Source organism: Cetorhinus maximus, chromosome 7 (genome assembly GCF_964194155.1).
Source record: "Cetorhinus maximus chromosome 7, sCetMax3.hap1.1, whole genome shotgun sequence".
NCBI lineage: Eukaryota > Metazoa > Chordata > Chondrichthyes > Lamniformes > Cetorhinidae > Cetorhinus > Cetorhinus maximus.
The window spans coordinates 54,086,306-54,112,752 of record NC_135885.1 but is presented as its reverse complement, the minus strand read 5'-3'; the positions used below and the strand labels follow the sequence as shown (position 1 = coordinate 54,112,752).

At 43.4% G+C, this 26,447-nt stretch overlaps 1 protein-coding gene across 2 annotated transcripts in view; it reads right to left on the bottom strand.

Moving 5' to 3' along the window:
* gucy1a2 (guanylate cyclase 1, soluble, alpha 2) overlaps window positions 1-26,447 on the bottom strand; it is a 266,554-nt gene that overhangs the window by 171,435 nt on the left and 68,672 nt on the right. Inside the window, exons 3-4 of one of the 2 annotated variants that reach the window (XM_078545516.1) lie at window positions 21,882-22,000; window positions 7,659-8,377 (exon numbers count right to left, since the gene is read on the bottom strand). In XM_078545516.1, the coding sequence (XP_078401642.1) occupies window positions 7,659-8,377; window positions 21,882-22,000 (838 nt within the window). The remainder of the gene's footprint in view (window positions 1-7,658; window positions 8,378-21,881; window positions 22,001-26,447) is intronic. The other variant, XM_078545517.1, reaches the window with a different exon arrangement.

Here is a 26,447-nt window from a genome sequence, read left to right as displayed (position 1 = left end):
AGCAGTGCAAGTTGGCGATAGGACAATAACATTATAACCTCAATTTCCTGACCCACAATTGTGAACCTCCTGACTCTGCGCGGGGGAGTAAAGTCTTGTAATGTAACCACATTAACCCGCTTGCTATATGACCACAATGTCAACCAACAGGAATTCTGCAAATTTTATCCAATTTTAAGAAAACATTTCTCCAATGTTTTATTCTTTTTCCAATGTAGAATAACAATGTGATAAGTACTAACTTCCATATTTATCAATCTGTTGGCATGCTTGCATGGAAGACGAAAATCTTTGAACAATTCTTTAATTCACTTCCACATATTTCATTCCATGTTACATAAATATCACCAAGTGCCTAGGAAATAAAATAAATCTACAATCTGAATAGAACTCTTCAAAGGAACATAAAGGAAGTTTCACAAATCCAAGCCTACTCAGAGATCAGAGTAAAATGAGGAATACGATTGTTCAATGGAAGGGGATAAGCTTTCATCTGAATGAAATCTTATTTTGTAAGAAATATCCAGTAATATGTGTACTACTACCTTAGTTTTCGTAATTAAGATAATGGTTGGAAAAGCTACCCTTCATATTATCAGCAACAGGTTCAGTTTTCAAATTGCTTGATAGTATTTTTCAAAATCAAAAAAACAAAATTTGAATTGCCAAACTGCTGATGTGGAAGTGTTACTGAACTCTACAGATAGAAGGTCCCAGGTTCAATCCCAGGTCACTGCTGAATTAGCTGATCTCAACTTGGGCAGCAATGGGGGTGCTACAGATGGCCTCATCATCACTGAAGAAACCAGTTGGAGTTCTTGATCCTGATTACTGACCAGTGAGACCCATGTGGGTGTGTAAAAGTTGTGAGATCCTCTCCCCACCTCAACAATAAAGAGCGTCCAATTGTCAGCACCAGCAGAATTGAAGCCCAGCATGATACAATACCTCTAGGCAAAGAGAAGAAAAATGACAGTGCCATAGCAACTCCATTCTGTAATAGCTGAGATGTTTTAAAGCTCCTTCCCATTGAAAAAGTGAAAAGTAAAGATGGCCTGGTTAATGGGAAATACAAAGTATGAAAAGGAAATATTTTATTTGTTCCCACTGTGAAAATTGGTCCATGCGATTGAGCAGGAGGGGAAAACCTATGTTTCACAACAATGGACTTGAAAAGAAAATAGATTTCTAGCAGCATGAAACTCATTCCTGTTCAGTTTCCACCTCTGCAAGCCCTCTTCATTCAGGAGCAAAAATAAAAATTTCAGCTTGCCAGGATCCAGTAACATGCACATAAACCTCGCTTGAGTTGGAGATATTAAATGACAGGGACAGTCTTAAAAATACAAGGTGAGTTGTCCAAAGCAATTTCTTATTTCTCTATTATAGCTATGAACTAAAAATCAGAAGATTTAACAGTTCTGCCTGCTTTGCATGCATTTATCCATAGTTGTATGTACTTCTCAGGGACTCCATGAATTTTAGCATATCTCCAAGCTTCCTCCCTAGGCACCCAGTCATAAGCCTTCTCTAGATCGATAAATGCAATCTTCATGTTGCATTGGCCTTCCCAATATTTCTCCATCACTTAAAACAAAAATGGCATTGGTGGTACCCCTTCTGGGCATGAATCCAAACAGACCTTCATGGATTTCCATTGTTTTTCTCAGCCTCTGCTCATGACTCTCTCCCATATCTTGAAGTATGAATGTAGGAGTTTAATTTCTCGGTAGATTTTGCAATCTTGAATGTCTCCCTTTCCTTTGAATATTGGTATCAAAATGCCTTGCCTCCATGCCTTCGGATTCTCTCTGTTATCATAACAAAATTAAGTAGCTTGTTCAGGATCTGGACCCTAAATTCACCTCGGGAGGTCCATACTTCTGCTGGTATCTCAGCCAGTCCTTTGCCATTTTCATTCTTTTCAGTGCTGTTCTGACTTCCTCCAGAGCGATGCCAGTTATCATTTCTTATTTGCAGACAACTCTTCTGTCTTAGGCTTTCCTCATTCATAAACCATTTTGATTTCATCCTCCTTGATTGTATATACATTTCCCACATCTTTTGTTAATCTATCTCTAGCAGCTGTTATTCTGAAGTTATCTTTTTGGCCCTCTTTGGTATCCAGACTTTCATATATTTCTTCCACGGTCATGGATCTTTCCCTGGCAATCATTTACTTTGCATTTCTTTTTGCCTTTTTGTACCAATCTCTATCTTCTTTTGGCCCTGACTGTTTCCACTTCTTTAACAGTTCCTTTTTTTCTTTGACTGCTACGTGATGACTATTAAAGGACATGTACAAGGAGTGCCAAACAAAAATAAGAAGCGGTGTGGGTAGAGTGAAAGCTCCAAAGCCAAAGTTGGATTATACCAAGGGATCCCTTCCTCTTCCTGATCATCACGGGATGTTCTAACTGAGCAAGAGATACAGGAAGTGCCATAGTCAATGATGTTGGAAGATGACATTCGGCATTGGTGGGGATGATGACAACATGACTGAGTATTTGGAGAAAAGCACTGGAAGACAGGGGTATGAAGATCAGTGTACCACAGTCTCAATATATGGGACTGTCAGTTTGAGCCTAAGGAAGAGGACCAGAGTGAAGATGTAAAGATTATGGGTGAAGACTTGGAAAAATGAGTAGTTTTAAGTACCTTGAGTAAGTGGTGGCAAATGATGCAAGAATGGAAATGGAAATTAAGCAACAGATTAGCTCTGGTTGGCTAATTGGGAGAAGTGCAGTGGAGTTTTATGTGAGAAAAATGTATTGTTAAAACTGAAAGGAAGCATCTACAAGACAGCTGTGAGATCAGCCTTGTATAAAGTCCAAATACTTGGGCAACACCAAGAAGAGAGGAGCAATGACTGAATACTAATGAGCTATGGATGCTGAGATAAATGTGTGGAGTAATGAGAAAGGACAACATTAGGAACTAATACATCAAAGGATCAGTGAAGATTGTGAGAGAATTGAAGGAAGCAGCTAAGAGATTGAAATGCTATGGTCATTTGTTGCGGAGAGAGTGAGGAAGTGTGGTGAGGTGAGTGTTAGAGCCAGGATGAAAGAGATGGGGAAGGTCTAAAACCATATGGAAAGCTGCAGTGGTGAGAAACTTAAATGCAGTGGGATTGGAAGAGGAATGAGTGACTAACAGGATTAGGTGGAGAAGGGTGATCAACCAGCATTGTGGCAATCCCAAATAAGATGGGAGAAGCTGAAAGAAGAAAGAATGCACACATGTATCCATATGTTACTGAAAAAACTGGGTCCCAAAATTTTCTTGAAATTGCAATAGAACAGAGGTTTTTTATATAAATTTATGGATGCGAGTGCTGCTGGCAAGGCCAGCATTTGTTACCCATCCCTAATTGGCGTTAAAAAGGTAGTGGTGAGCCGCCTTCTTGAACCCCTGCAGTCCATCTGGTGTAGGTACAACTGCAGTTTGAACATCAAAGAAAGATGGTTAGATTCTCTCTTGTTGCTTCTAGCTGCTGATGTCCATGAGCATGCACAGCCCATCCTTAGCACCAGAACCATTTACTCCGGGAGAAAAGCCAGAATAATATGTTACTCAAAGGGCAAATCTGAGATCCAAGGGCTGAAGCTAAGCATAAATTTTTCTTCAACTAAGAAAGTGTTCCTCCAAAAATAATCTATGTCACTGCTGAACCGGACTTCCTCTCCCTTGGAAGTCATAACCACACTGTCCCTGCTCTTTCCCAACATCCCCTTCACTTCCAACCCCCACCCCAGCTATTACTCCTTGGCCTCTGGATGTGGAGAGCTACATTGGGATACTATTTGGGTGCCCTCAGCTCACTTATTCTACTCCAATATTTTTACCATCATATCCCTCACCTCCACAATGGACAAGCTATAAACGTGGTAGGCTGAGATTGCACAAAAGTTAAAGTTAATCCATAGATTCCAATTCAGTACGTCAATAAAGAAACCCCCCCAAAATGTCTGCAGACACAGTCAGAAATATATATAGAGAGAGAGAGAGAGGAGACAGATTCAAGGTCAGACTTACAGAAGGTTGATACTTTTGTATGTTAAAAAACATTTGGTTGACATGAATGGATATTTTAGTGCAATGATGCTGCCATTTCAGATACAAATAATCTCATGCTGCTTGGTTTTGTGAAGGTCAATGAACAACTGGCTACATTTGTACTTCATCCCAATTTTTAAATGGTGGTCTTTAGATGGCTGATCTGTATCTTGTTATCTAGCATCTGTGTTGTCAGAACATACCTCTTCAAGAGTCCCAAAGTAACTTCCTCTGTAAATTTGCTATGTTAGTTGACCATTTCGTATTAGTAGAATTTTATGTCAAAAACAGAAATTCAATAATGTAAAGTAGGCAATAATCACACCATTCTTCAAGTTTCATTCAACAGTGAAACTGCAAAGCCAAGACATTAAGAAGTCAGGAGGAACTTGTCCATCTATGGACTGTGTAATGTTTAATAGATTTTTATCTTCTGAACTGCTGGAGAAGTTAATGAAATGGGTCTTTCAATTCTTTTCTGAATTGCTAATCACATTGTCATGATCCTGGACCAGACCCCCAAGTTTTTCGTAAAATCAGATTAGGAACCAATAACATTCTGTTTAAAGTAGACAAAGTTTGCCATTCAAGACACCTACAAAGAGAATAATGCCACAAGATTTCAAGGGCTGAATTTTGACTCCCATCGTTGGGTTTGTGCAGGGGCAGGCGGGAGCGAGCGCGAACCCGATCAGCGCCCCCAATTGGATGCGCACTGCCACTTTAAGTGGGCAGGCCATTTAAGGCCCACCCAGCATGACACTCGCCCGGAAGCACTGAGCGCTCCCTGTGCGGGCGGGGGAGGGATTCCCTGAGTCGGGAGTGCCCTCTTTCATGCATGTGCGCAAAGGAGCACAGAAATCTCCCTGAGGCATAGAGGTGCCTAAGGGAGATTTGTTTAAGTTTAAAATTTCTAAATAAAGTATTTGAAAACTTTTAAAACATGTCCCTTCATATTGCAGTGTCACATGAGCTGGGACATATCAATGATTTTTTTAAAAACTTTTTATTGAACTTTTAAACACTTAATGAAACCTCATCCCGTCCGTGAATGAGGTTCCATGATAAATGCAAAGGCCGCCTGGGCTCTTTGCCTGCTTGCTACCTTAAGGTTGGACAGGCAGCTCATTTAATTGTTTAAATTAGCTTCTAACAGGCCTCAATAGGCCTTTGATAGTTCGGCGGGTGCGCAGCCGAGTCGGCTGCGCGCCCGCCGAACTGAAAATCTAAATGACACGCGGTGACATTGGGATTCCCTCCCAATGCCACTGTGCGTTATTTTACGTGTTGGCGAGCGGGCCCCGCCCCTGCTCACCGACCAGAGATTTCAGCCCCAAGGGTTCTGGACAACAAAAATAAACTTTACTATATAATGTCAGAAAGATAAAGCCATTTACAATATCTATCTTATACTCTAACATTCAGGGTTAATATGAGGTACATGTGAATTAACAGGCAACCTGCAGCCGACAAACCACAGTGCACAATAAAAGACAGATACTACGGATTTCTCAGCAGCCCACCCAGATGTCAATAAACACTGAGTCAACCACTTTCGTTGGAACTTCTTCTCTCACAAGGGATTCCAGTCTTCACCTTCACAAATCTCACCTTGGAATTCCTTCCACAAGTCGCTCCAACTTGGATGACATCAACAACTCAGGGTTCAATCTCGTCTCATGAGATTCCATTCCCCATGGATTCCCAAATATGCACCCAAGCACCAACTCACAAACACAATTTCAACCCTTCGGCCGCACCAAGCACCAACTACTGCTCCAAAGGGATACCTTTGCCCCAACGGCCCGCAGCACAGGGTCACCAACCTCCTGGTGCCTTTTTGGATCTTCAGAGCTTTTCCTGAACCCTCTTCACTTAAAGTCTGCTAACCACAGCCCTTTTCCTGCTTGGAGTCTCTTTCTCTGCTGTTCTCCTTTTAACTTGACTGAGTCCCCTTCCTGTCCCTATCCTCTGCCTGGGACTCTTGCCTTCAATGGTGCTTTGCTCCTGGTCACATGACACAGGTTATCATGCCATTTTCCCTTTTCTATGCAGGCATGCTGGGCCCGTCTGCTACCCAATTAACTCAAAATGCTGAACTGTGCATGCACAGCCTTCTCCCGGTCTGCACATATGCAGGAACCTCAAGGTGTGCCAGGACTTAGAGTTCCCGACCTCTGCTCTCAACTTTAAGGTAAGTCGGACTTCATAACAACATCTACATTTGAGCCATTAAGATCTCTCAATGTGGAAGAATTAAGATGGACTGAAGACCTTCCTCATCCATTAATTGTTTAGTGATGTGAGAGTTTCACATGAGTAAGAGGTAACGATGAAACAGATTTCCAGGCAACATTTTATGGCATGCAGTCTTGGGCCATGTGACAGCATGTGGTATTTTTGGGTTGTCTTACCTTACAATGCACCATCTTCTCCAGTCAGGTACCATATCACAGAAGACAGGGTTCAGTACAGTTGCCAACAACTGACAGATTTGGTGCACTGCAGCCTTTGATCAGATCCTGGAGTTGCAAACAAGGCAACCTTCCTCACATCCATCTTAACCACATTTACTTTGCCAGCCATTTAACAAGGGGCCAGAATAGCACTACTCTATTGCTTGCCTATGGATTTCTTGCCTTCATGTTGTTTCTTTCGCATTGCAGTGTGATTTTCCCTCATAAAATCTTTATAGAGGTTGAAAACCTTTCAAAAGTCCTTTTGAGCCTTTGAAAAAACTGCAACTATTTTTTCTCTGCTTCCATTTAACCTTAAATAGACAATCGCTTCAATTTTCAGGATTACATGCCTAAGACATTCTATAAAGCCCCTTCATCTCACTCCTCTGCAAGTTCAAACTAAGCAGGGAGCATGTGATAATAATATTGATGAACGAGCCTTGAAATATCTGGTGAAGCCAGCTCATTGTTCTGTCAGTTTACAACCCAAGTTTTAAACAACCAATTATGGAAAATATTTAGCTAAGATCACTGAATTAGCACTATGTTGCAATGCAGATAAAAACAAAGAGCCCAATGGCCTTCTGTCCCTGATAATTCTTACATTCACCCTCAATAAAAGGTTTATTTTCTCTAATAATAACTATGCAATTAATTTTGAGAAAAATTCCACGTAACAGAAATGTAAAATGACTGTAACCCATGAATACAATGCAGTTTATAAGTTGAAGGCATGGCTAATAGGATCTGTTTAGATGCCTTTTGCACAGACGTTGGCTCTACGGCAAAGAATTTAAATTACAAACTCGCCACAGTAGGGTGAGTGACTAAGAGAGAAAAGGTGGTGTTTCTCTGCAAGTTCTTGGTTGATAGGAAAATAAAATAATTGAACAGATAGCGCAGCCGTAAAACACAACAAATACAAACAAGAAAATTAAGATTGCCAAGAGATTGATCTTGTGAGCCAAAAATTTAAAGATTGTTCACTCCCCCAGCAGTGCCCAACCCACAGCCTGTCCATATGTGAAAGATAAGATATTTTCATAATGGCCAAGTAGCTAGTTTTTTTCTTCACTTACAAATTCGGAAATTTTGTCCTCTCTTGACAGCCTTGGTTGAAATCCAATATATTGTACTTACTTTGTCATGACTTTCTAGCCCACTTCCAACTGGCTTGGCTCGAATGACAAATGGTGTGGCCAGCTTTGACAGAATCCTTTGAAAGCTGCAGCAGATCTTAGGAGAAACTATCTCAAAGCAGTCCTGAAGTTTCAGAATCTTGTGAGCTTCGGATTTCAGTTGTTTCCTGAGTCCTTCTCCAAGCTGAAGGATCAACATACTCGGATCAAACATGAAGTGGAATGGGAAAGCTCTGCAGAAAGTGGTGATGCTTATCCTTAGATCAGATGGAAAGTGGGTTAATCCCCGTGGAAGTATTTTCATATTAGTTGCAGCTTCATATACTTTGATAATGAAGGTAAGGCAGTTACTCTGGTCTGTGCCATCCGAAGATAACTTCTCAGGGACATTGAACACTTGCTCCACAGCAACTTCCATCTGATAGATCTTCTGTGCTGCAGCTTTGATCAATCCAGGCATTGCAAATCCAACAATTTTTTGTGGATAAAAGTAATGAAGCATCAAAGTACCATCAGTTAAATCTTTGCATAGGAAAGATGGGGATTCACACCAATCATGTTTACTATTGGATGTTCTTGAATGTTCCAGTAAAGCATCAAACCCACCAAAAAAGTCCTGTAATGTACTGCCCACTGCCCGCAGGACCCTTTCATTTTCTTCAAAACAAATGCAGAACAATTCCTCACCAAATTTTTCTTGCAGTTCTTCAAACTTCAAACCTGGAAAGGACAAAATAGTGCAATTTTTGAATTGTAATATATCAGAAAAATATATAAGCTGATGAGCATAACAACTCAGTGCCACACTTTTTCAACTTTTTTAACATAATTTTTTTTATCTATATGTTTTAAGGAGAGGATCTCATTTTTATCAAATGTCAGTGATAGAGAGTGCAGTATTCTAACTTACATTATACAATGTCAGTATCAAGTGCTTTGTCGTGTATAGCATAATCAGCTATACTTTACCCCAAAATGCCTGATGTGGATTGACTTAAAAACCCCTGCCCATACTTCACCAATATGATTTTTTTCCACTTCTCGTTAATACTCCATTAATACTCTGAACTCTTTCAGTAAGATTGGCGTTGAACCAGATAAGTCCTCACATTTGCACTGCCCAAATTCATGTCACATAGAATTGAAAATTGTTCTGAGCAGGTCAAGGATATGAAATGCCCTGAAACCACTTACCAACCAACATCGGACAGCTATTTGTTTTTAAGTGCCAAATAATTCCTTTCTGTTTACTTGCATGAGTGAACTATATCCTCTCCCTTAATAGAATATGTAAATAGACCAAACAATAACAAATTAAATTAAAAGCATACAAGTTCAAACCACTATACTTAGGGGAAAATGGTTAGCATGAATACTCCATGAATGGTATCGAAATAATTTTGGATGGTATTGAAAGAGATTTTGGCCTGGGTTTTCCCCAGGGCCCCAAATTTGGAAGACCTACCCCCATATTCGGCACAAGCCATTTTCATTGGCGGGTGCGAGGGTGGGACGGATTTCACACATGCGCATTTCACAGAAGTGGCGGCACATTTAAAAGTGCAGCTGACTGCAAACAGAAGCAATTTTCAGCATTGGCATTTCCAGAACCTGATTCATGTGACTTACAACTTTGTGCGTAAGTCGAAAAGTTAGCTAAGTCTTTGGCGAGGTCAGGAGCCTCTTTGGAGAGCGCAAAAAGTTTGAAGAAATGACACAGAAGGTCAAGCATTCCAAACACAGATATGTGGCTGACACACAAGAGACTTGGAGGTGGAGCCTGTGGCCTTGGTAGGGCTTATCTCTTTGGCCCTCCTGACTCAGGCATCCAAGTGAGAGGAAGGTAAGTGTGTCAGAGAAGGGGACATGTGTGCATCGTGCCAAAGAAGCTGTGAAATACAGATGGCACCATTGCATATTCACGCCATAGAGACATGTGAGCAGGAGCAACGTGCGACCAGAGGAAAGGGACAAGATCAGGAGTTGAAGGCAGCGAGGCAAAGCAATACTGACTCCAAAGGTCATATCAGGGCATGACAGAAAACCAATGCAGAAGAAGGCTCAGATTAACCTGAGAAATGGTTACACTTGGTGCAACAAGATCTGGCACCACAGTCTGCAGATCGATATGCCCTGCCAGTGACACTTAAGGTGACAGTGGCTCTGAATTTTTATGCTGTCAACCTCTTCCAGAGATCAACCACGCACTTCTGCGGCATTTCACAATCAGGAACACACAAGTATATCAAGGTAGTTACAGATGTCCCCTTTGCTCAGGTGGAAGAGCACATAAACCTCCCAATGGATGTGGCAGCACAAGCGCAGAGGACCAGGGGCTTCTGGAAATAGGAGACTTCCCTCAAGTCTAGGGAACTATAGATTGCACCCATGTCGGCCTAAGGGCACCAAGTAATCAACCTTCATTAACAGGAAACCCTTCCACTCCTTGAATGTGCAGGTGGTATGTGACCACACTAAGGTGTTCCTGTACATATGTGCATATTATCATGGAAGCTACCATGATTCTTTCATACTGAAGAATTCACAGTGCCTCAGCTTTTTCAGACCACATCACAAGTCTGTAGTTGGCTTCTGGGGGACAAGAGGTACCCCGTAAAGAAGTGGCTGATCACCCCCCTTAGGCAGCTGCACATGGAGCCTGAAAGGCACTACAACAACAGCCATGTACTGGCCCACAACACAATTGAGCAGGCTACTGGCATCTTTAAGGTGTGCTTTCATTGCATGAATGTCAGTGCTCATATGCTGAGCGGGCTGCTCCAAGCTACTGACTGAGCCTTGCACCCTTTACAGGGAATTATGCTGCTCTTGCATCCACTCCAAGTGATCCTGCATGTGTCTCTCCATGGGATTGGCCATTCTCTCCTGGTTGGATCTCATGCAGTCGAGCCCTCAAGAAAAGGTAGAACTCATCATCGCGATGGACTCCTCGACTTGCAGTGCGTGAGCTCGCATTGCCTCAAAGAACTCCACCAGATGTACACGCATCTGCTGCTATGTTCCAAATACTGTGCCCCATAAGGTGACTCCTGAGGCCCTACCTACATGCCTACTGGAACATCATCATGGCTGTCCTCCCTCCCCCTAGGGGGACTGTGCAAAGATATCTCTGACTTAGACACCTCCTCCTGCACTCTGGTGCAGTGCCATTCACCACGTGCCACCGACTCTAAATGCATGCTACAACCCGCCGATGTGCTAGTATTTGTGTTGGGGGGATGTGGGCTAGTCAGATGTGACACTGCCTCCTTGAACATCTCTTCATCCTCCTGATGCTCAAGAGATGAGGTGGTCCAGAGGTGTGAGCAAGAGCCGTTGGGACCTGTGTGAAACACAAAAGGCGGTAATGAGATTTAGCCCTTTACATTGTGAGAGCATACTCAGATAACCACCATTGCCTTTAACCATAATTACAGTGCCCTTATCATGCAACCCAACCTTCACACTCCCTCTCATACCAATTTCCCCTTCTGCTTTCCAAAGTGCCTCTACCACCTCCTTTAATACCCGGTTTGGGCAATTCTCCATCGCTGACAATGAGCTGGGGGGTTACCCTGGCTACCTCCATGTATTGCTTCTAATTACCCATAGCCTCATAGGCCCACCCCAGTCCAGGCCATCTCCCTGGCACTGTGGGCCCTCTTGTCCTGTAAATACAACATACAGAGTGATGTTAACCTATTATATAGTGCCATCAGGGACAAAGCTCTTGAATACAGCAGTGCCTCACAGTGGACATTCATATTTCTACCTGTACGCACCTATAGGAGAGGTTTGGACAAACAAGTCTCCATGCTATAGACAAGGTATGTGCCAAGTCTCCCACCATTGTTGCAGCATTCAGATATGAGCCATCACTCGAACCCTCTGTGTGCTTCTGATGAACATCTCACCTGGCCAAGCACAGCAGGTCATGGAACCTCTTATTGTATTATATCCAAGGTCTGCCATGGTCCCCTGCACTCGCATCAGAGGCTATCTTCTGCCATGCCCTCTTGATGACTGTGGGCAGGTTCGCTGGCCACTCGGGTACAATGTGTGCCAGCATCTCTGGACCCCCTTGACCAATATCCTTGACCAGGCCCTGGTCACTGAAGTGGGGCATGATTCCTCCTGCTCCTTTCCCACTTGGCCTCTTTTGTGACATTCTGGGTTGGCAATGAAAAAGAAACATGGGAATGTAAGGGTTCCAGCTTCAATTGGTCTCACACTGAATATATGTCTGCTTACAAACATGAATCATATTCTCTAGCTCAGCAATGCCTGTGTTGGGAGGCAGGGGTTAGGGGGGTGGTCGGTGGGAGTGGGAAATGGGGCTGCATGAATGCAGGGCGGTCTGGCATCTGTTTCTGTCACTCTTAGATGGCATGATGTGCTCCCAAAAACAAACTACCCTACTGGCCTGCTCCCTCGAAGTCACATTATACTGCCATAGCAGTGTGCAGCTGGGAGAGTCCTGGACAAGGCTCTAAATGCTCTCTGCAATGGCCTACCAAGCCACTCCCCTTCACAAGTCACCTCAACAACAGGCTGCCCTTGCCCAACTCTAAAAGTTGCCTCAACGGCAGGGCTGAGTGTCTCCGTGGCTGGTAACACCCGTGAGGCGGCCTCAGACTGCAGCAGAGCAACGGCATAATGAGGCTCATGCTGCAGCTCGCAACTTGGTGGAGCAGACCATCAGGATGCTGAAGATGAGGTTTCAGTGCCTGGACCTGTCTGGTGGAGCCCTGCAATACTGTCCACAGAGGGTGTCATGTATCATCGTCGTCTGCTGCGCCCTTTACAACCTGATACTGCAATGGGGAGAGGAGCTGGCTGAAGAGGAGATGGAGGAGCTGGAGGTCTCCTCCAATGAGGAGGATGCCAATTGGGATGAGGGTGAGAAGGTCCTCAAAAGCGACGATAACGGAGATGAAGCCCTGGCCAGACGAGGCAGACTTGCTCAGGAGGCCCTCATAGCTGCTAGATTCATAGCGGATGATGACGACATGCAGTGACGTGACCCCATAGATCCTCATATTGCATCTGTGAATGCTTGACTCCAGTCTGGCTCATGGCAGCACGAATACCCTCTGTGATAATGCTCCTGTCATGGAGACGCAGTGGAGGCCCTAACAGTCACTTGATTGCAGGAGGATGATGACGAGTTGCAGTGAGGAAACTCCATAGATCTTCACATAGCATCTGATAATATCTGACTCCAGTCTGGCCAAAGGCAGCTCGCTTGCGCTCTGTGATCAGGGTTATATAATAGGGATGCAACCATGAAACTTTAGAAGCATCTGATCTTTTGTCCACCTTCAGCACCTGAGCCCTTCAGGAGCATAGCGTCACTGGTCACAGATGCTGAAGAGATGGGGGCCAGCCTCACCTTAAAGGTGCTGAGAGCACACGGAGAGAATGACGGAATTTTGTGGTACCTGCCCAATACATTCTGGCAGCAATGACAAGCACCATCTACAAGATGCACTGCAGGAATTCACCAAGGCTCCTTAGACAGCACCTTCCAAACCCAGGACCACTTCCACCTAGAAGGACAAGGGCAGCAGATAGATGGGAACACCATCACCTGGAAGTTCCCCTCTAAATCACTCACCATTCTGACTTGGAAATATATCGCCGATCCTTCAATGTCGCTGGGTCAAAATCCTGGAACTCCCTTTCTAACAGCACTATGGGTGTACCTACCCAACATGGACTGCAGTGGTTCAAGAAGGCAGCTCAACACCACATTCTCAAGGGCAACTAGGGGTGCGCAATAAATGCTGGCCCAGCCAGAGAAGCCCACATCCTGTGAATGAATTTTTAAAATCCCGCCGAGTTGCAGGCATCAGCTATGCATCCAAGGAGTGTGAGGCCGGACCATCACTTTGGCCTGAACGCTGCACAGAACACAGGGAAGAGGCCCTGGACTGAGACACCTGCCTTTATCTTGTGCAGAAAGGTTTCACATCTGAGTGACAACAACATTGCTCATCAGAACAAGGAGCCATAGGCAGGGAGATATTCTTGGGAGTTTATTGACAATAGTGAACATTATATACAAGTGATTAACACCTGTGCCCAGGCTGTGCAGCTAATTCTTCTTAACTTTCCTAACCCTGCCGCTACGTAATTGTGCTCCCCGGACATCCACAGCGGTGGTGGAGGCAGTCTGCTGACTCCAACGCCATGTCTGTGATGAACTTGGCGGGCGTCCTCTGGAGGGCCAGGACTTGGAGGGCCCCAGCCTGCTATCAGGGTCCTGCTGTGTGGCAGTGGCACCCTCCTCGGCCTGTGGAGCTGGAGCTGCTGAGCTCACAGGAAGAGGGGATTCAGATGGGCCGGACACTCCCACAGTCATCTGGGTGAATGGCCCCAGGGGGGACACCTGCTGATCCTCCTCCCAATGGGTGCCTGAGGGCCCCAGGCTGACGCCTTGAGGAGAAGGGGTAGCTGGAGTGAGATCGAGCTACCCGGCACCCCTCTTGTGTGCACACTGTTGGAGGCCAACTATGGCATCAGCAATGGAGTTGAGCCCGTGCAGCAGTGCAGGACCAATTTCCAGGACCAAGGTCTCCATGACAGCCACCATCCTACCTGTGTTGACCTCAGTGCATTGGCATGCTGGCGCTGTCACCTCAGACTGAAGACGGACGGACTCCTCCATTGTGCCTTGCAATCTGAGATGTGCAGCCAATATCCCTTACTGATGTTCCTGAGCTTGCCTTTGTAGCTCCAGCAACTGTGACATGACCAAGTCCAGAGGCTCATCATCTGACTCAGACTCAGCAAATTTCTGGCCTCCAGCAGTCCTCCAAGTGCCGGACACCCGGGAAGTCCCTGCCGCCGTCTGCTGTGGGTCAGACAGTGCGATGTGCTCACCAGATTGTGATCTTGAGGCTATTCTAAGGCTAGGTCCTACCGAGGTGTGTGTCTCTGCGCTGGTGGAGGGTGTGGGTGAGCGCTGTGATGGCACTTCAAGGAAGGTGCCTCCAGATTCCTCGTCAGAGGTTTCTTCGGGGCTCGACTGGAGGCCCTGTGTCATGGACTCTGTCGGCTGTTTCCCAGATGTGCCTGTGGAAGCAAGGGAAGATAATTAGTGCATGGCAGTGGCCTGTGAAACAAGACACATCACTCACAGCCTTGTTGCCTAACGGATGTTGCACTGCTAGACCCTCAATGCTGGAGCACCATCAGCACAGGAGCGGTCCAGATCCTCTCCGGCCAGCTGCATGGCTCTGTTTTCAAAGTCCGTGAGGACCTTGATTTCAAGCATTCCTCCACCGGCCTGCAACCTCTCCCTCTTGTTCTGTGTCAGCTTGTCCTGCATGAATAGCGATGGAAAGAGCGTAAGCAGGATGCCTGCCTGGCCAGTTGATATGTATGCCTGCTATGTGTGGGTGGTGAGCGGTCCCATGGACAGAATGAGGGCAATGACGGTGAGTGTGAGAGAGTGAATGGTGGTGTCCCTTGAATGGGCAGCGAGGGAGGGCCCTGTGGATGTGTGATGGGTTTTTGAGTGCGTTGAGTTGAGAGTGATGAGGAGAGTGACTTACCCTGGTGGAACGGAGGAGATCATTCATCCTTGTGGCACTGGGTGGCTGTCCTCTTTTGAAGGGTATTGGCTATGACCACAGCTGCCACCACCTTCTAAGCCTAGTTGGTCACGCTGCTACCCATCCTGCGGCCAGAGCAAGGGTAGAGGACATCCCGGCAGGACTCCACGGCATCCAAAAGGTGTTCCAGTGACACGTCGCTGAACCTGGGGGCTGCAGTCTTTTTGCCTTTCGTGAACGTCTTCCCTGCAGCAGTCGTGAGCTGGAAGCGCTGAGACGTGTGCATGCGGCTGGACTTTAAATATGACGTCTGGCGTGATGAAGTGGCGAGGTGATGGTGGGCGGGCAAATGAGAGCCCACCCACCGTGGAAACGGTGTGTTTCCCAGGAATGCATAAATAATGTAGCAGGATTGGGATTGGGTGAAAACCCGCCATCGCAGCCAGCGGGTAAAACATCGTTTTACCTGTCCGTTATTGCACTTAGTGCAAATCTGGGACAATTCCATCCTAAGACTCTGAACAAAGTGGAGAAACAGGGTAGCTTTTTGCCTTTATTGCCTGGGCAGAACACAAGAGAGGAAAATTGGATAGGAAAGATCACACAGCCAAACGGTTCATGTGATTCTTCTTCCACTTAAATGAATAGAATGTAAACTGGGCCAATTCCATTCCACACATGCAATCCTACCCACCTGCTAATTACACCAAAATGGCAAAGATGAAACATTACCATTAATTTCTTGGAAGTCCAACTAAAATCAGAGATTCTTAACATAAAAGCAAGTCATTCAACCCATGGCACCTGTCCTGGCTGTCAACAAATGTCAACAATCAACACTTAGTCCCATTCCTCTGCTACTTTTTCATAACATTTTAATTTTTTTTTCAAACACTGATCCATTGGTAGATTAAGCCATTAAAAGAACAACATCATTTTGTTTTTATAACAGGAGTAAAGAGGTAATGATAAATTTATTTAAGGCAATAGTTAGGTGACATTTAAAGTTGGGTGCAAGTTTGAGCCCCCATTACTGAAAGGGCAATAAAGCCATAAATAGCACCATCCTGGTTAGCTTAAAAATGAGAAATTATAATTAGATGTAGAGATTTGAGGCACTGACTTTATTTCCACAAAATCTGCAAATATTGTAGAAGTTTTGTAGAAATTTTGTAGAAGTTTTTAAAATTTTGAAATATTTTCGTAGAGGGAATAGTTTTTTTTCTCTTCATTCTGTTTGGGGAATCAGTAATGGAGAACCATCAATTTGAAGTTGCCATGAAGAAAGTGAGGAAGAGTGTTAGTTGTTTTTTGTGGAGAGTGTTGTTAGAGATTGGAAAGCTTCGTCACATGGACTTGTTGTGGCAGAGAATATTCCATACTTTAAAAGGAAAGCTGGATAAACTTCTGAAGCAAAAGAAGGTCCAGAACTATGAGAAGAATGCAGGGCAGTGAGACAGTATTTGAATTGCTCTGGCACGATGCCTGGATAGACATGATGGACCAAATGGCTTCCTAACGCACAATAAATGAGGGGTCAGCCACTGCTCGGTGGTAGCACTCTCACCTCTGAACCAGGAGATTCAAGTCTCACTCCAGAAACATGAACACATAATCCAGGCTGACAGTTCAGTGCAGTGCTGAGAGATTGCCACATTGTCAGATATGGTGAATTTTGAATGAGATTTTAAACCAAGCCTAGCCTTTGCTTAGTCAAATCTTCATTCAAACATTTTTAATAAGGGTAGGCTTGCTTAGGTTTCCTCAATTTCATTTTCTTTTTTGCTCCTCGCCATTAGTTATAAAATCTCATTTAAGAATATCTAGTTGATCCACAATTGACTATGATCATAAGAGGTCTTCACTATATTTGCCAGTTTGCCAATAACAGTGAACTTACACTTAATGGTGGCATAGTGGTAATATCACTGGACAAATAATCCAGAAACCCAGGCCAATGCTCTGGGGTCACAGTTTCAAATCGCACCACATCAATTGGTGGAATTTAAATTCAACTAATAAATCTGGCATTGAAAATCAGTCTCAGTGATGGTGACCATGAAACTGTTATCGATTGTTGTAAAAACCCACCTGGTTCACTAACATCCTTTAAGGAAAGAAATCTGCCATCCTTACCTGGTCTGGCCTACATGTGACTCTAGACTCACAGCAATGTGGTTGGCTCTTAAATGCCCTCTGCAATGGTTGAGCAAGCCACTCAGTTCAAGGACAATATGGGATGGGCAACAAATGCTGGTCTTGCCAGTGACACCCACATCCCATGAAAGGATTAAGGAAAAAATGAATTGTATAAAGCAGGTAATCTTTTAAAAGGAGCTGAAGTGCATGGAGAATAACTAAGGCAGAAATTGGCATTGTGGATTAGGAGCTATTTCAAAGGTATCAAATAGAGAAGCAATTCAGAGTAATGTTAATAACCAGCAAGCCTTTATTCTATAATGCTGTATGTGAAATTCTTGAATCAGAATAGTGTGAGGAAATCTAAATTTTTGGATTTTTGCCCATGTGTTTTTGGTGTGGAGCCATGGCAATTCCACACCTGTGGAAGTGACATTTGGTTGACCTTTGGGAACCTAAGCAGGGAGACACAAGAGAGGGAAACAAAGATAGAAATGAAAGGCAGAAAAGTAAAAAGCAAAAGTGGAAGGCAGAGGAAACAGGGGCTAGCAGCAAATAAGACCATTATATAAAAAGTGATGTATAAAAGGGCAAGAATAAAGGCACTGTATCTGAATACACGGAGCATTCACAATAAGGTAGACAAATTAACAGCGCAAATAGATGTAAACGGGTATGGTATGATTGCAGTTACAGAGACATGGCCACAGGGTGACAAAGGCTGGGCACTGAAAATCCGAGGGTGTTCGATACTTAGGAAGGACAGGCAAAAAGGCAAAGGAGGTGGTGTGGCATTGTTATTCAAGTATGAAATCAGTGCAATATTGAGAAAAGATATTGGCTCATAAAATCTAGATGTAGAATCAGTCTGGATGGAGCTAAGAAGCAACAAGGGGTGGAAAACATTAGTAAGAGTTGTCTATAGGCCTCCAAATAGTAGTGGTAAGGTAGGGGATGGTATTAAACAGGAAATTAGAGATGCATGTAACAAGGGTGCTACAATAATCATTAGCGACTTTAATCTACATATAGACTGGGCAAACCAAATTGGCAATAATAGTATGGCAAATGAATTCCTGGAGTGTGTATGAGATGTTTTTTTAGACCAGTACGTTGAGGAACCAACTAGGGAACAGGCTATCCTAGATTTGTCTTTGTGCAATGAAAAGGAGTTAATTAATAATCTTGTTGTGCAGGGTGGGGGTCCTTTAGGGAACAGTGACCATAACATGACAGAATTCTTCCTTAGGTTGGAAAGTGAAGTATTCCAATCCGAAACTAGGGTCCTAAATCTAAACAAAGGAAACTACGAAGTTATGGGGCATGAGTTGGCTAAGATAGATTGGGGAACTTCATTATAAGGCATGACAGTGGATAGGCAATGGCTAATATTTAAGGAACAAATGTATGCATTGCAACAGTTAAATATTCCTTTCTGGTACAAAAACACAACAGGAAAAGTGACTGGCCCAACCATGGCTAACGAAAGAAATTAAGGATAGTATTAGACCCAAAGAGGAGTCATATAAAGTTTCTAGAAAAAGCAACAAGCCTGGGGATTGGGAGCAGTTTAGAATTCAGCGAAGGGGGACCAAGAGATTAGGTACAAGGGAAAAAATAGAGTATGAGAGTAAACTTGCAAGGAACATAAAAGAGGACTGTAAAAGCTTCTGTAAGTATGTAAGAAGAAAAAGATTGGTGAAGACAAATGTAGGTCCCTTACAGTCCAAAACAGGAGAATTTATAATAGCAAAAAAGGAAATGGCAGAGCAATTAAACAACTGTTTCATTTCTGTCTTCATGGAGGAAGACACCAATAACTTCCCAGAAATATTAGGGAACCAAGGGTCTAGTGAGAACGAGGAATTGAAGGAAATTATTATTACTAAAACAATAGTCCTGGAGAAATTAATGGGACTGAAAGCCAATAAATCCCCAGGGCCCAATAATCAACATCCCAGGGTACTAAAGGAGGTGGCCATGGAAAGAATGGATGTGTTGGTTGTCATCTTCCAAAATTCTGTAGATTCTGGAACAGTCCCAGCAGATTGGAGGGTGGCAAATGTAACCCCACTATTTAAAAAAGGAGGGAGGGATAAAACAGGGAGTTACAAACCAGTTAGCCTAACATCAGTGGTAGGAAAATGCTACAGTTCTGATAACAGGACACTTTGAAAACATCAATGGGATTAGGCAAAGTCAACATGGATTTATGAAAGGGAAATCATGTTTGACAAACATACAGGAGTTTTCTGAGGACGTAACTAGCAGAATAAATAAGGGAGAACCAGTGGACATGGTGTAGTTGGATTTTCAGAACGCTTTTAATAAAATCCCACATAAGAGGTTAATGTGCAAAATTAAAGCACATGGAAGTAGGGGTAATATATTGGCATGGATTGAGAATTGGTTAGCAGACAGGAAACAGAGAAAACGAATAAATGGGTCTTTCTCAGAATGGCAGGCAGTGACTAGTGGGTACTGCAGGGATCAGTGCTTGGGCCCCAGCTATTCACAATATCTACCAATGATTTGGATCAGGGAACCAAATGCAATATTTCCAAGTTTGCTGACGATTCAAAACTAGGCGGGAATGTGAGTGGTGAGGAGGATGTTAAGAGGCTTCAAGGTGATTTAGACAAGTTGGGTGGGTGGACAAATGCATGGTAGATGCAGTATAACGTGGATCAGTGTAAAGTTATCCACTTTGGTAGGAAAAACAGAGGGGCAGAGTATTATTTAAATGGTAATGGATTGGGAAATTTTGATGTACAAAGGCACCTGGGTGTCCTTGTACACCAATCACTAAAAGCAAGCAAGCAGGTGCAGCAAGCAGTTAAGAAGGCAAATGGTATGTTGGCCTTCATTGCAAGAGGACTTGAATAGAGGAGTAAGGATATCTTACTGCAGTTGTACAGGGCCTTGGTGAGACCACACCTGGAGTACTGTGTGCAGTTTTGGTCTCCTTACCTAAGAAAGGGTATACTTACCATAGGAGTGCAGCGAAGATCCACCAGACTGATTCCTAGGATGGCAGGATTGTCAATATGAGGAGAGATTGGGCCGACTAGGCCTCTATTCACTGAAGTTTAGAAGAATGAAATGGGATCTCATTGAAACGTATAAAATTCTGACAGGACTGGACAGACTAGATGCAGGGATGATGTTTCCTCTGGCTGGGGTGTTTAGAACAAGGGGGTCACAATCTCAGGATATGGGGTAGGCCATTTAGCTCTGAGATGAAGAGAAACTTCTTCCAGAGGGTGGTGAACCTGTGGAATTCTCTATCACAGAAGGCGGTGCGGGCTAAGTTGCTGAATATATTTAAGAAGGAAATAGATAGATAGTATGGGGAGAGGGCAGGAGTATGGCGTTGAGATAGACAATCAGCCATGATCATATTGAATGGCAGAGCAGGTTCGAAGGGCTAAATGACCTACTCCTGCTTCTCTGTTTCTATGAAGACTGTAACATTTAAGGTACAGAATGTACCCAGCTTGAATATGTCAGATCCTGCCTCAGAGTAAGGGTAGAACCCTGTTGGGAGATACTAACAGGTCACACTGTTCAGTTCCAGGGCCAGAATGAGCAGCAACATTATGAAGCAAACGAAGAGGCTGCAGCCTGAAGTGCTACCATTAGTTCCATGCTGCTTAGGGAACAGCTGCCTGCGGTGAGCAGTAGTTGCTCAGATGAGTCCAGATCTGAAGGATGCAGCAGAAGGTTGATAGCTTTGTGCTGCTGGGGAGATTAGGGTTATCAGCCCAGTGAAGCTGAAGTGAACAGCAACCATTGACTCCATAAAGCTGGGAGTTGGGGCAAAGGAAAGCCTGTGAGCAGGGGAGTTCTGCTCTGAGGAGTTACAGAACTGGAATTGTGCCAATAACTAGGTGCTGGGGGCAGCATCTGGAGAAGAGATTGAGCAACTAGGAGGTAAGCAGTTGTTCGGACAATCTGAGTTGGAGTGGCTTTTGAGGGAAATCAAGGGCTAGATCTTTGAAAGAGGCAGTTTTAAAAATTTTTGTAACTCATTGGGTGGGTTGCTGAGAAAATTCAGGGGACATGTCTTAGTTGTGTCTGACATTTAATGTGCAATTTGTGGTGTGTTCAACCACAGTTTGTTTATTAATTTATGTTTACCTCATGTTATAGGGTAGATAATGTTGCATGTTTACCTTGCTGACTTTTGGACAGTAAAAGTTCTTCTGTTTGTTTAAAATCATGGAATCTTGTGGTTTTATTCTCTGAGTAAGTAACTGGGATTTCAATTTTGTATACTTTTTTTAAAAAGTTACTGGTCCCTAACTGGATAGTAACAAACTTGGACGTCTGTCTGGAACCGTAACACAATTTGGGGGTCTGGTGTGGGGACATAACAATAGTTATTACTGGGAATCAGATATAAGCTTCAGTCACCATGTTGAATAGAACCAAAATAGAACCCATGCAGTTTCTGATTTACAGGATTAATTTGTAAGCTAAAACAATCCCTTTAAGTGACAGATAGTGTAACAAAACAGCTCTACCGAGAACATTTGCTGAGCATTGCAATATTCCTGAGACATCTTCCAGCTCCTCACTGACAGAGTGGTCTGCATAGGGACATCTGTTGGACACTCGTGGGTCTCTTTTTAATTCTCTGCAACTGAAACAAAATATGAGTTTATAATTTTTAACACACCACACACACACAATGAACAAAATCAGAGCCAGACACTTAGAGCAGAATACCATGAGTATCACCAAGATTGACCTACACTATTGCACACGTGCTAGAACTAAAGGGTAATTGGGTATCTGGATTCTCCACACTTGATCTTATTAAGGCTACTAATGCTGAAATGCATGAAGTGCTGGCTTCTTCTATTATCAACTGCAAAGGTGAGGCTGATTTTACAACTGATGGTGGCATTGTAGTAATGTCACTGGACTGGTAATCCAGAGGCCCAGCCAATGCTCTGGAGACATGGATTCAAATCTGACCAAAGTAGCTGGTGGAATTTAAATTCAATTAATAAAATTTGGAATTGAAAGCTAGTTCCAGTAATGGTGACAATGAAACTATCATTGATTGTTATAAAAACCTGTCTGGTTCACTAATGCCATTTAGGGAAGGAAATCTGCCACCCTTACCTGATCTAGCCTACATGTGACTTCAGACCCACAGCAATGTTGTTGACTTGTAGCTACCCTCAGGAATGGCATAGAAAGCACTCAGTTCAAGGGCAATTAGGGATGGGCAGCAAACGCTGGCCTTGCCTGTGACACCAACATCCCATCAAGGAATCAGATGCAGCGGTCAGTGATTGGAGTATTGGCATCCTGCATACAGAGCTGCACAAGGTTCACTAAAGCATCAGAAAATATTTTCTAGGCAATGCAGCTACAGCAACCTGAGTAACACTCCAGATAACTAAATGTCCCTCTTTATAAAGGGCCAACCTCATATAGCGCCACTAATCTATTCTTCAATGAAGACAAAATGCTGCTTCACAGTCAGTCAGCCAGCAGTCCTTCATGGTGCTCCCAGCAGATCAGACACTGAATACCATGAGTTCTACTAAAGTATTGAAATTTGTGGTCTTGCAAAGTTAACCAGCCAAACTGTTCCAGTACAGATACAACACTGACAGCTATCCAGAAATGTGGAAAACTGCCCAAGTATGTCCTGTCCGCAAAAAGCAGGAAAAAACCAACCCGGCCAATTACCACCCCATCAGTGTACTCTCGATCATCAGCAAAGTGATGGAAGGGGTCGTCATCAAGCGGCATCTACTCAGCAATAACCTGCTCACTGATGCTCAGTTTGGGTTTCAGGCAGGGCCACTCAGCTCCTGAACTCATTACAGTCTTAATCCAAGCATAGAGAAATTAGTCTTCCGATTAGCCCTGCAACCTCAGGAAGTCGTCGCCATCCTGATTGGACAGTGGGCCTGGAGGCAGCCTCTTAATTGGCCACCTCAAGGAAGATCTCCCAGGTGCGTGCACTAACAACAAGCGCAGCATCGGGACCCGGAAATGGTTCTGCCCCTTGATTATTTTTTAAAGGAGGCAAGATTCCACCTATAGGGAGCACAGGTTGAAGAATCAGGGCCGCATTCGTATAGACCGATCTCCAACCCAAGTTCTCTTAAAGCATGGTTTCCAAAGTGAGAGGCTGTAATTAGCACTATGAACACTTTATTTATTTAATTTACTTTATTTGCTTTATTTCACAGGGATATTTGTGCAAGTTCAAACCCTCTTAATTCAGTTTAATATTTTTATCCTGTTTTCTTCCATCTGGCTTGAAGACTCCAGTTGAGACTCACTCAGTACCTCCATAAATGAACTCTGTGGATGCTTACCAAAATGTGCCAAAGGCCATGGCAACCTTGGGAAGTTCATCCAGTGTGCCCAAATAAAATTTCAGTTGGAGCACTTGGTAGCTGAGATCTAGCATTAGCTCAGACTTTTGAAAGATCCCTAAACTTATATAAGAATGATTATCAAACTCAAAGGAGGTTAGTTATTTTACTTAGCTACCAACTAAAGACTCCTTATTTCTTAATTAAAAGCAAAATACTATAGATGCTGGAAATCTGAAATAAAAACAGAAAATGTTGGAAAAACTCAGGAGGCCTGACAGCATCTGTGGAGAGAGAAACAGAGTTAATGCTTTGAGCCCAATATGACTCTTCTTCGGAACTCCTTAATTCTTCACCCCTTGGATAGGTTCCAGGTGTTGGACCACTCCATCCTCCAGGGTAGTTTGGACAATCACTATTGAAACACTTAAGGTGATTGTCAGTCCTACAATCCTCATAAGTTGGGACGAGGAAAGCATCTTGGGCGTTGGGCACATTTAAATCCCAATCTATTTCACTCTGGTCAGCAAAGTGAACTTCAGCACCTTTGCATCTAGCATACATTTTGTCTGCAACAATTTTGGCATCTTACCTGTTTCAGTGCAAATTTCAGCACTACACCTGAATTTAGATATTAAATTTGAGTCAAGCAGCAACAAATCACAACTAAACGGAGGGGGTGGAGGTGGATTTCACAATGACAAAGTAGTGGGTAGAAGTTAAAATCAGGAACTTCAAATAGCTATAGCTAGGATTTCCGTTACACTTCTGATGAAGTTCCAGCAGCAGATCAGGAGTTCCAAGGCAATCCTCACCTGTGAGTTAAAATTAGGCAACTAACAACAGTTACCAACAAAAAAGTAAGCCAAGCAATCACTTAAATATCCTGAAAATAATTTCAACTGCCATCTTGGGTTTTCCAGTAAACTGAAGACTTCCTATTGGATTCATAAATTAAACCTAGCACAGGTTTGTTAAAGGCAAATTGTATTTGACTAACTTAATTGTATCCTTCGATGAAGTAACAGAGAGGGTTAATGAAAATAGTGTGATTGATGCTATGCATAAGGACTTTAAAAAGGCTCTGAAAAAATACTGCCAAATCCACTTCTTAGCAACATTGAAACCCATGGGATTGAAGGGGCTTCATGGATACAAAATTGACTAAGGGACAGAAAGCAGAGAGTATTGGTAAATTGCTGTTTTTAGATTGGAGGTACACGGTGGTGGTGCACAGGGGTTCGTATATAGGATGACTGCCCTTTTTGATATATTAATAACCTGGACAGGTATACACTGCACAATTTCAAAGTTGGTAAATTTGAGGAAACTTGCCTGTGTGCAGGTTAATGTTAAACTATTACATACGACTTATTCCATGTATCCAGATATCATTTACGGGGAGGTGATGGCATAGTGGTATTGTCACTAATGCTCCAGGAACCTGGGTTCAAATCCTGCCATGGTAGATGGTGGAATCTGAATTCAATAAAAATTTGGAATTAAAAGTCTAATGATGACTATGGAAACATTGTTGTAAAAACCCATCTGGTTCACTAATGACCTTTAGGAAAGGAAATCTGGTTTGGCCTACATGTGACTCCAGACCCACAGCAATGTGGTTGGCTCTTAAATGCCCTCTGAACAAGGGCAATTAGGGATGGATAATAAATGCTGGCCTAGCCAGCAACACCTGCATCCCACGAATGAATATTTTTTAAAATTGTTTTCTTTTCACTGATCTGTAACTAAATTACATTGGAGAAACATAAATAGATCATTTGCTAACTTTGGAGGAAATTTGCCCAGGCAAGGGTAGGCGGGTTTGACTGTGTGCGAGAGTTAAATCTGCAAAAAATGACATCTGATTGGGAACCCAACACCATCCTGCCCTTTTTCAGCTTCCACCCAGGCAGGAACCCCTGTGCAGCTATAAGATAAGGCATTTACAATTACAAATAGCTTCTGTTTTAACCGAGGATTCTGCATTTAACAGGCAGCGGACCTATTTCCCAAGCTGTGTGAAACTTGCTAGGATTACTAATGTTAGCACACAGTTGGGAGCGCTCCTTCAAATGAAACTGACAGGCTGGGAAGCCTTTCATCAGTGAAACTGGGAGCAGCAGCCATGGTGAGGTGAGAAAATAAAAAATAGGAGCAGGAGTAAATGATTTGGCTCTGTCATTTGGTATGATCATAGCTGATTTCTGCCACAACTTAACTTTCCCCACATCCATTGATCCCTGAGATCTTAAGTCTGTCTATATCAGCCTGAAATATATTCAATGTTGGAGCATCCACACCCCTCTGAGGTACAAAATTCCCAAGATTCATAGCCCACTGAGTGAAGAAATTTCTCCTCATCTCAGTCCTAAATGATCGACTCCTTATCCTGAGACAGTATTGCCCTGTTCCAAATTCCTCAGCCACAGGAAACACCCTCTTAGTATCTATTCTGTCAAGCCCTTTCAGAATCTCATATGTTTTAATGAGATCACCTCTAATTCTTCTAAACTTCAGAGTGTATAATCCCAATTTACTCAGCCTCTTATCATAGATTAACCCTCTCATTTCATGAATCATTGCACTGAACCACCACTAAGGCAAAAATCCTGACTTAGACACGGACACCGTAACAGTACTCCGGTTATGATCTTATCAAAGTCCTCTACAGTTGTAGAAAGACTTCCTTGTTCTTGTACTTCAGTCCCTTCACAATAAAAGCCAAAATGCCAGTTGCCTTCC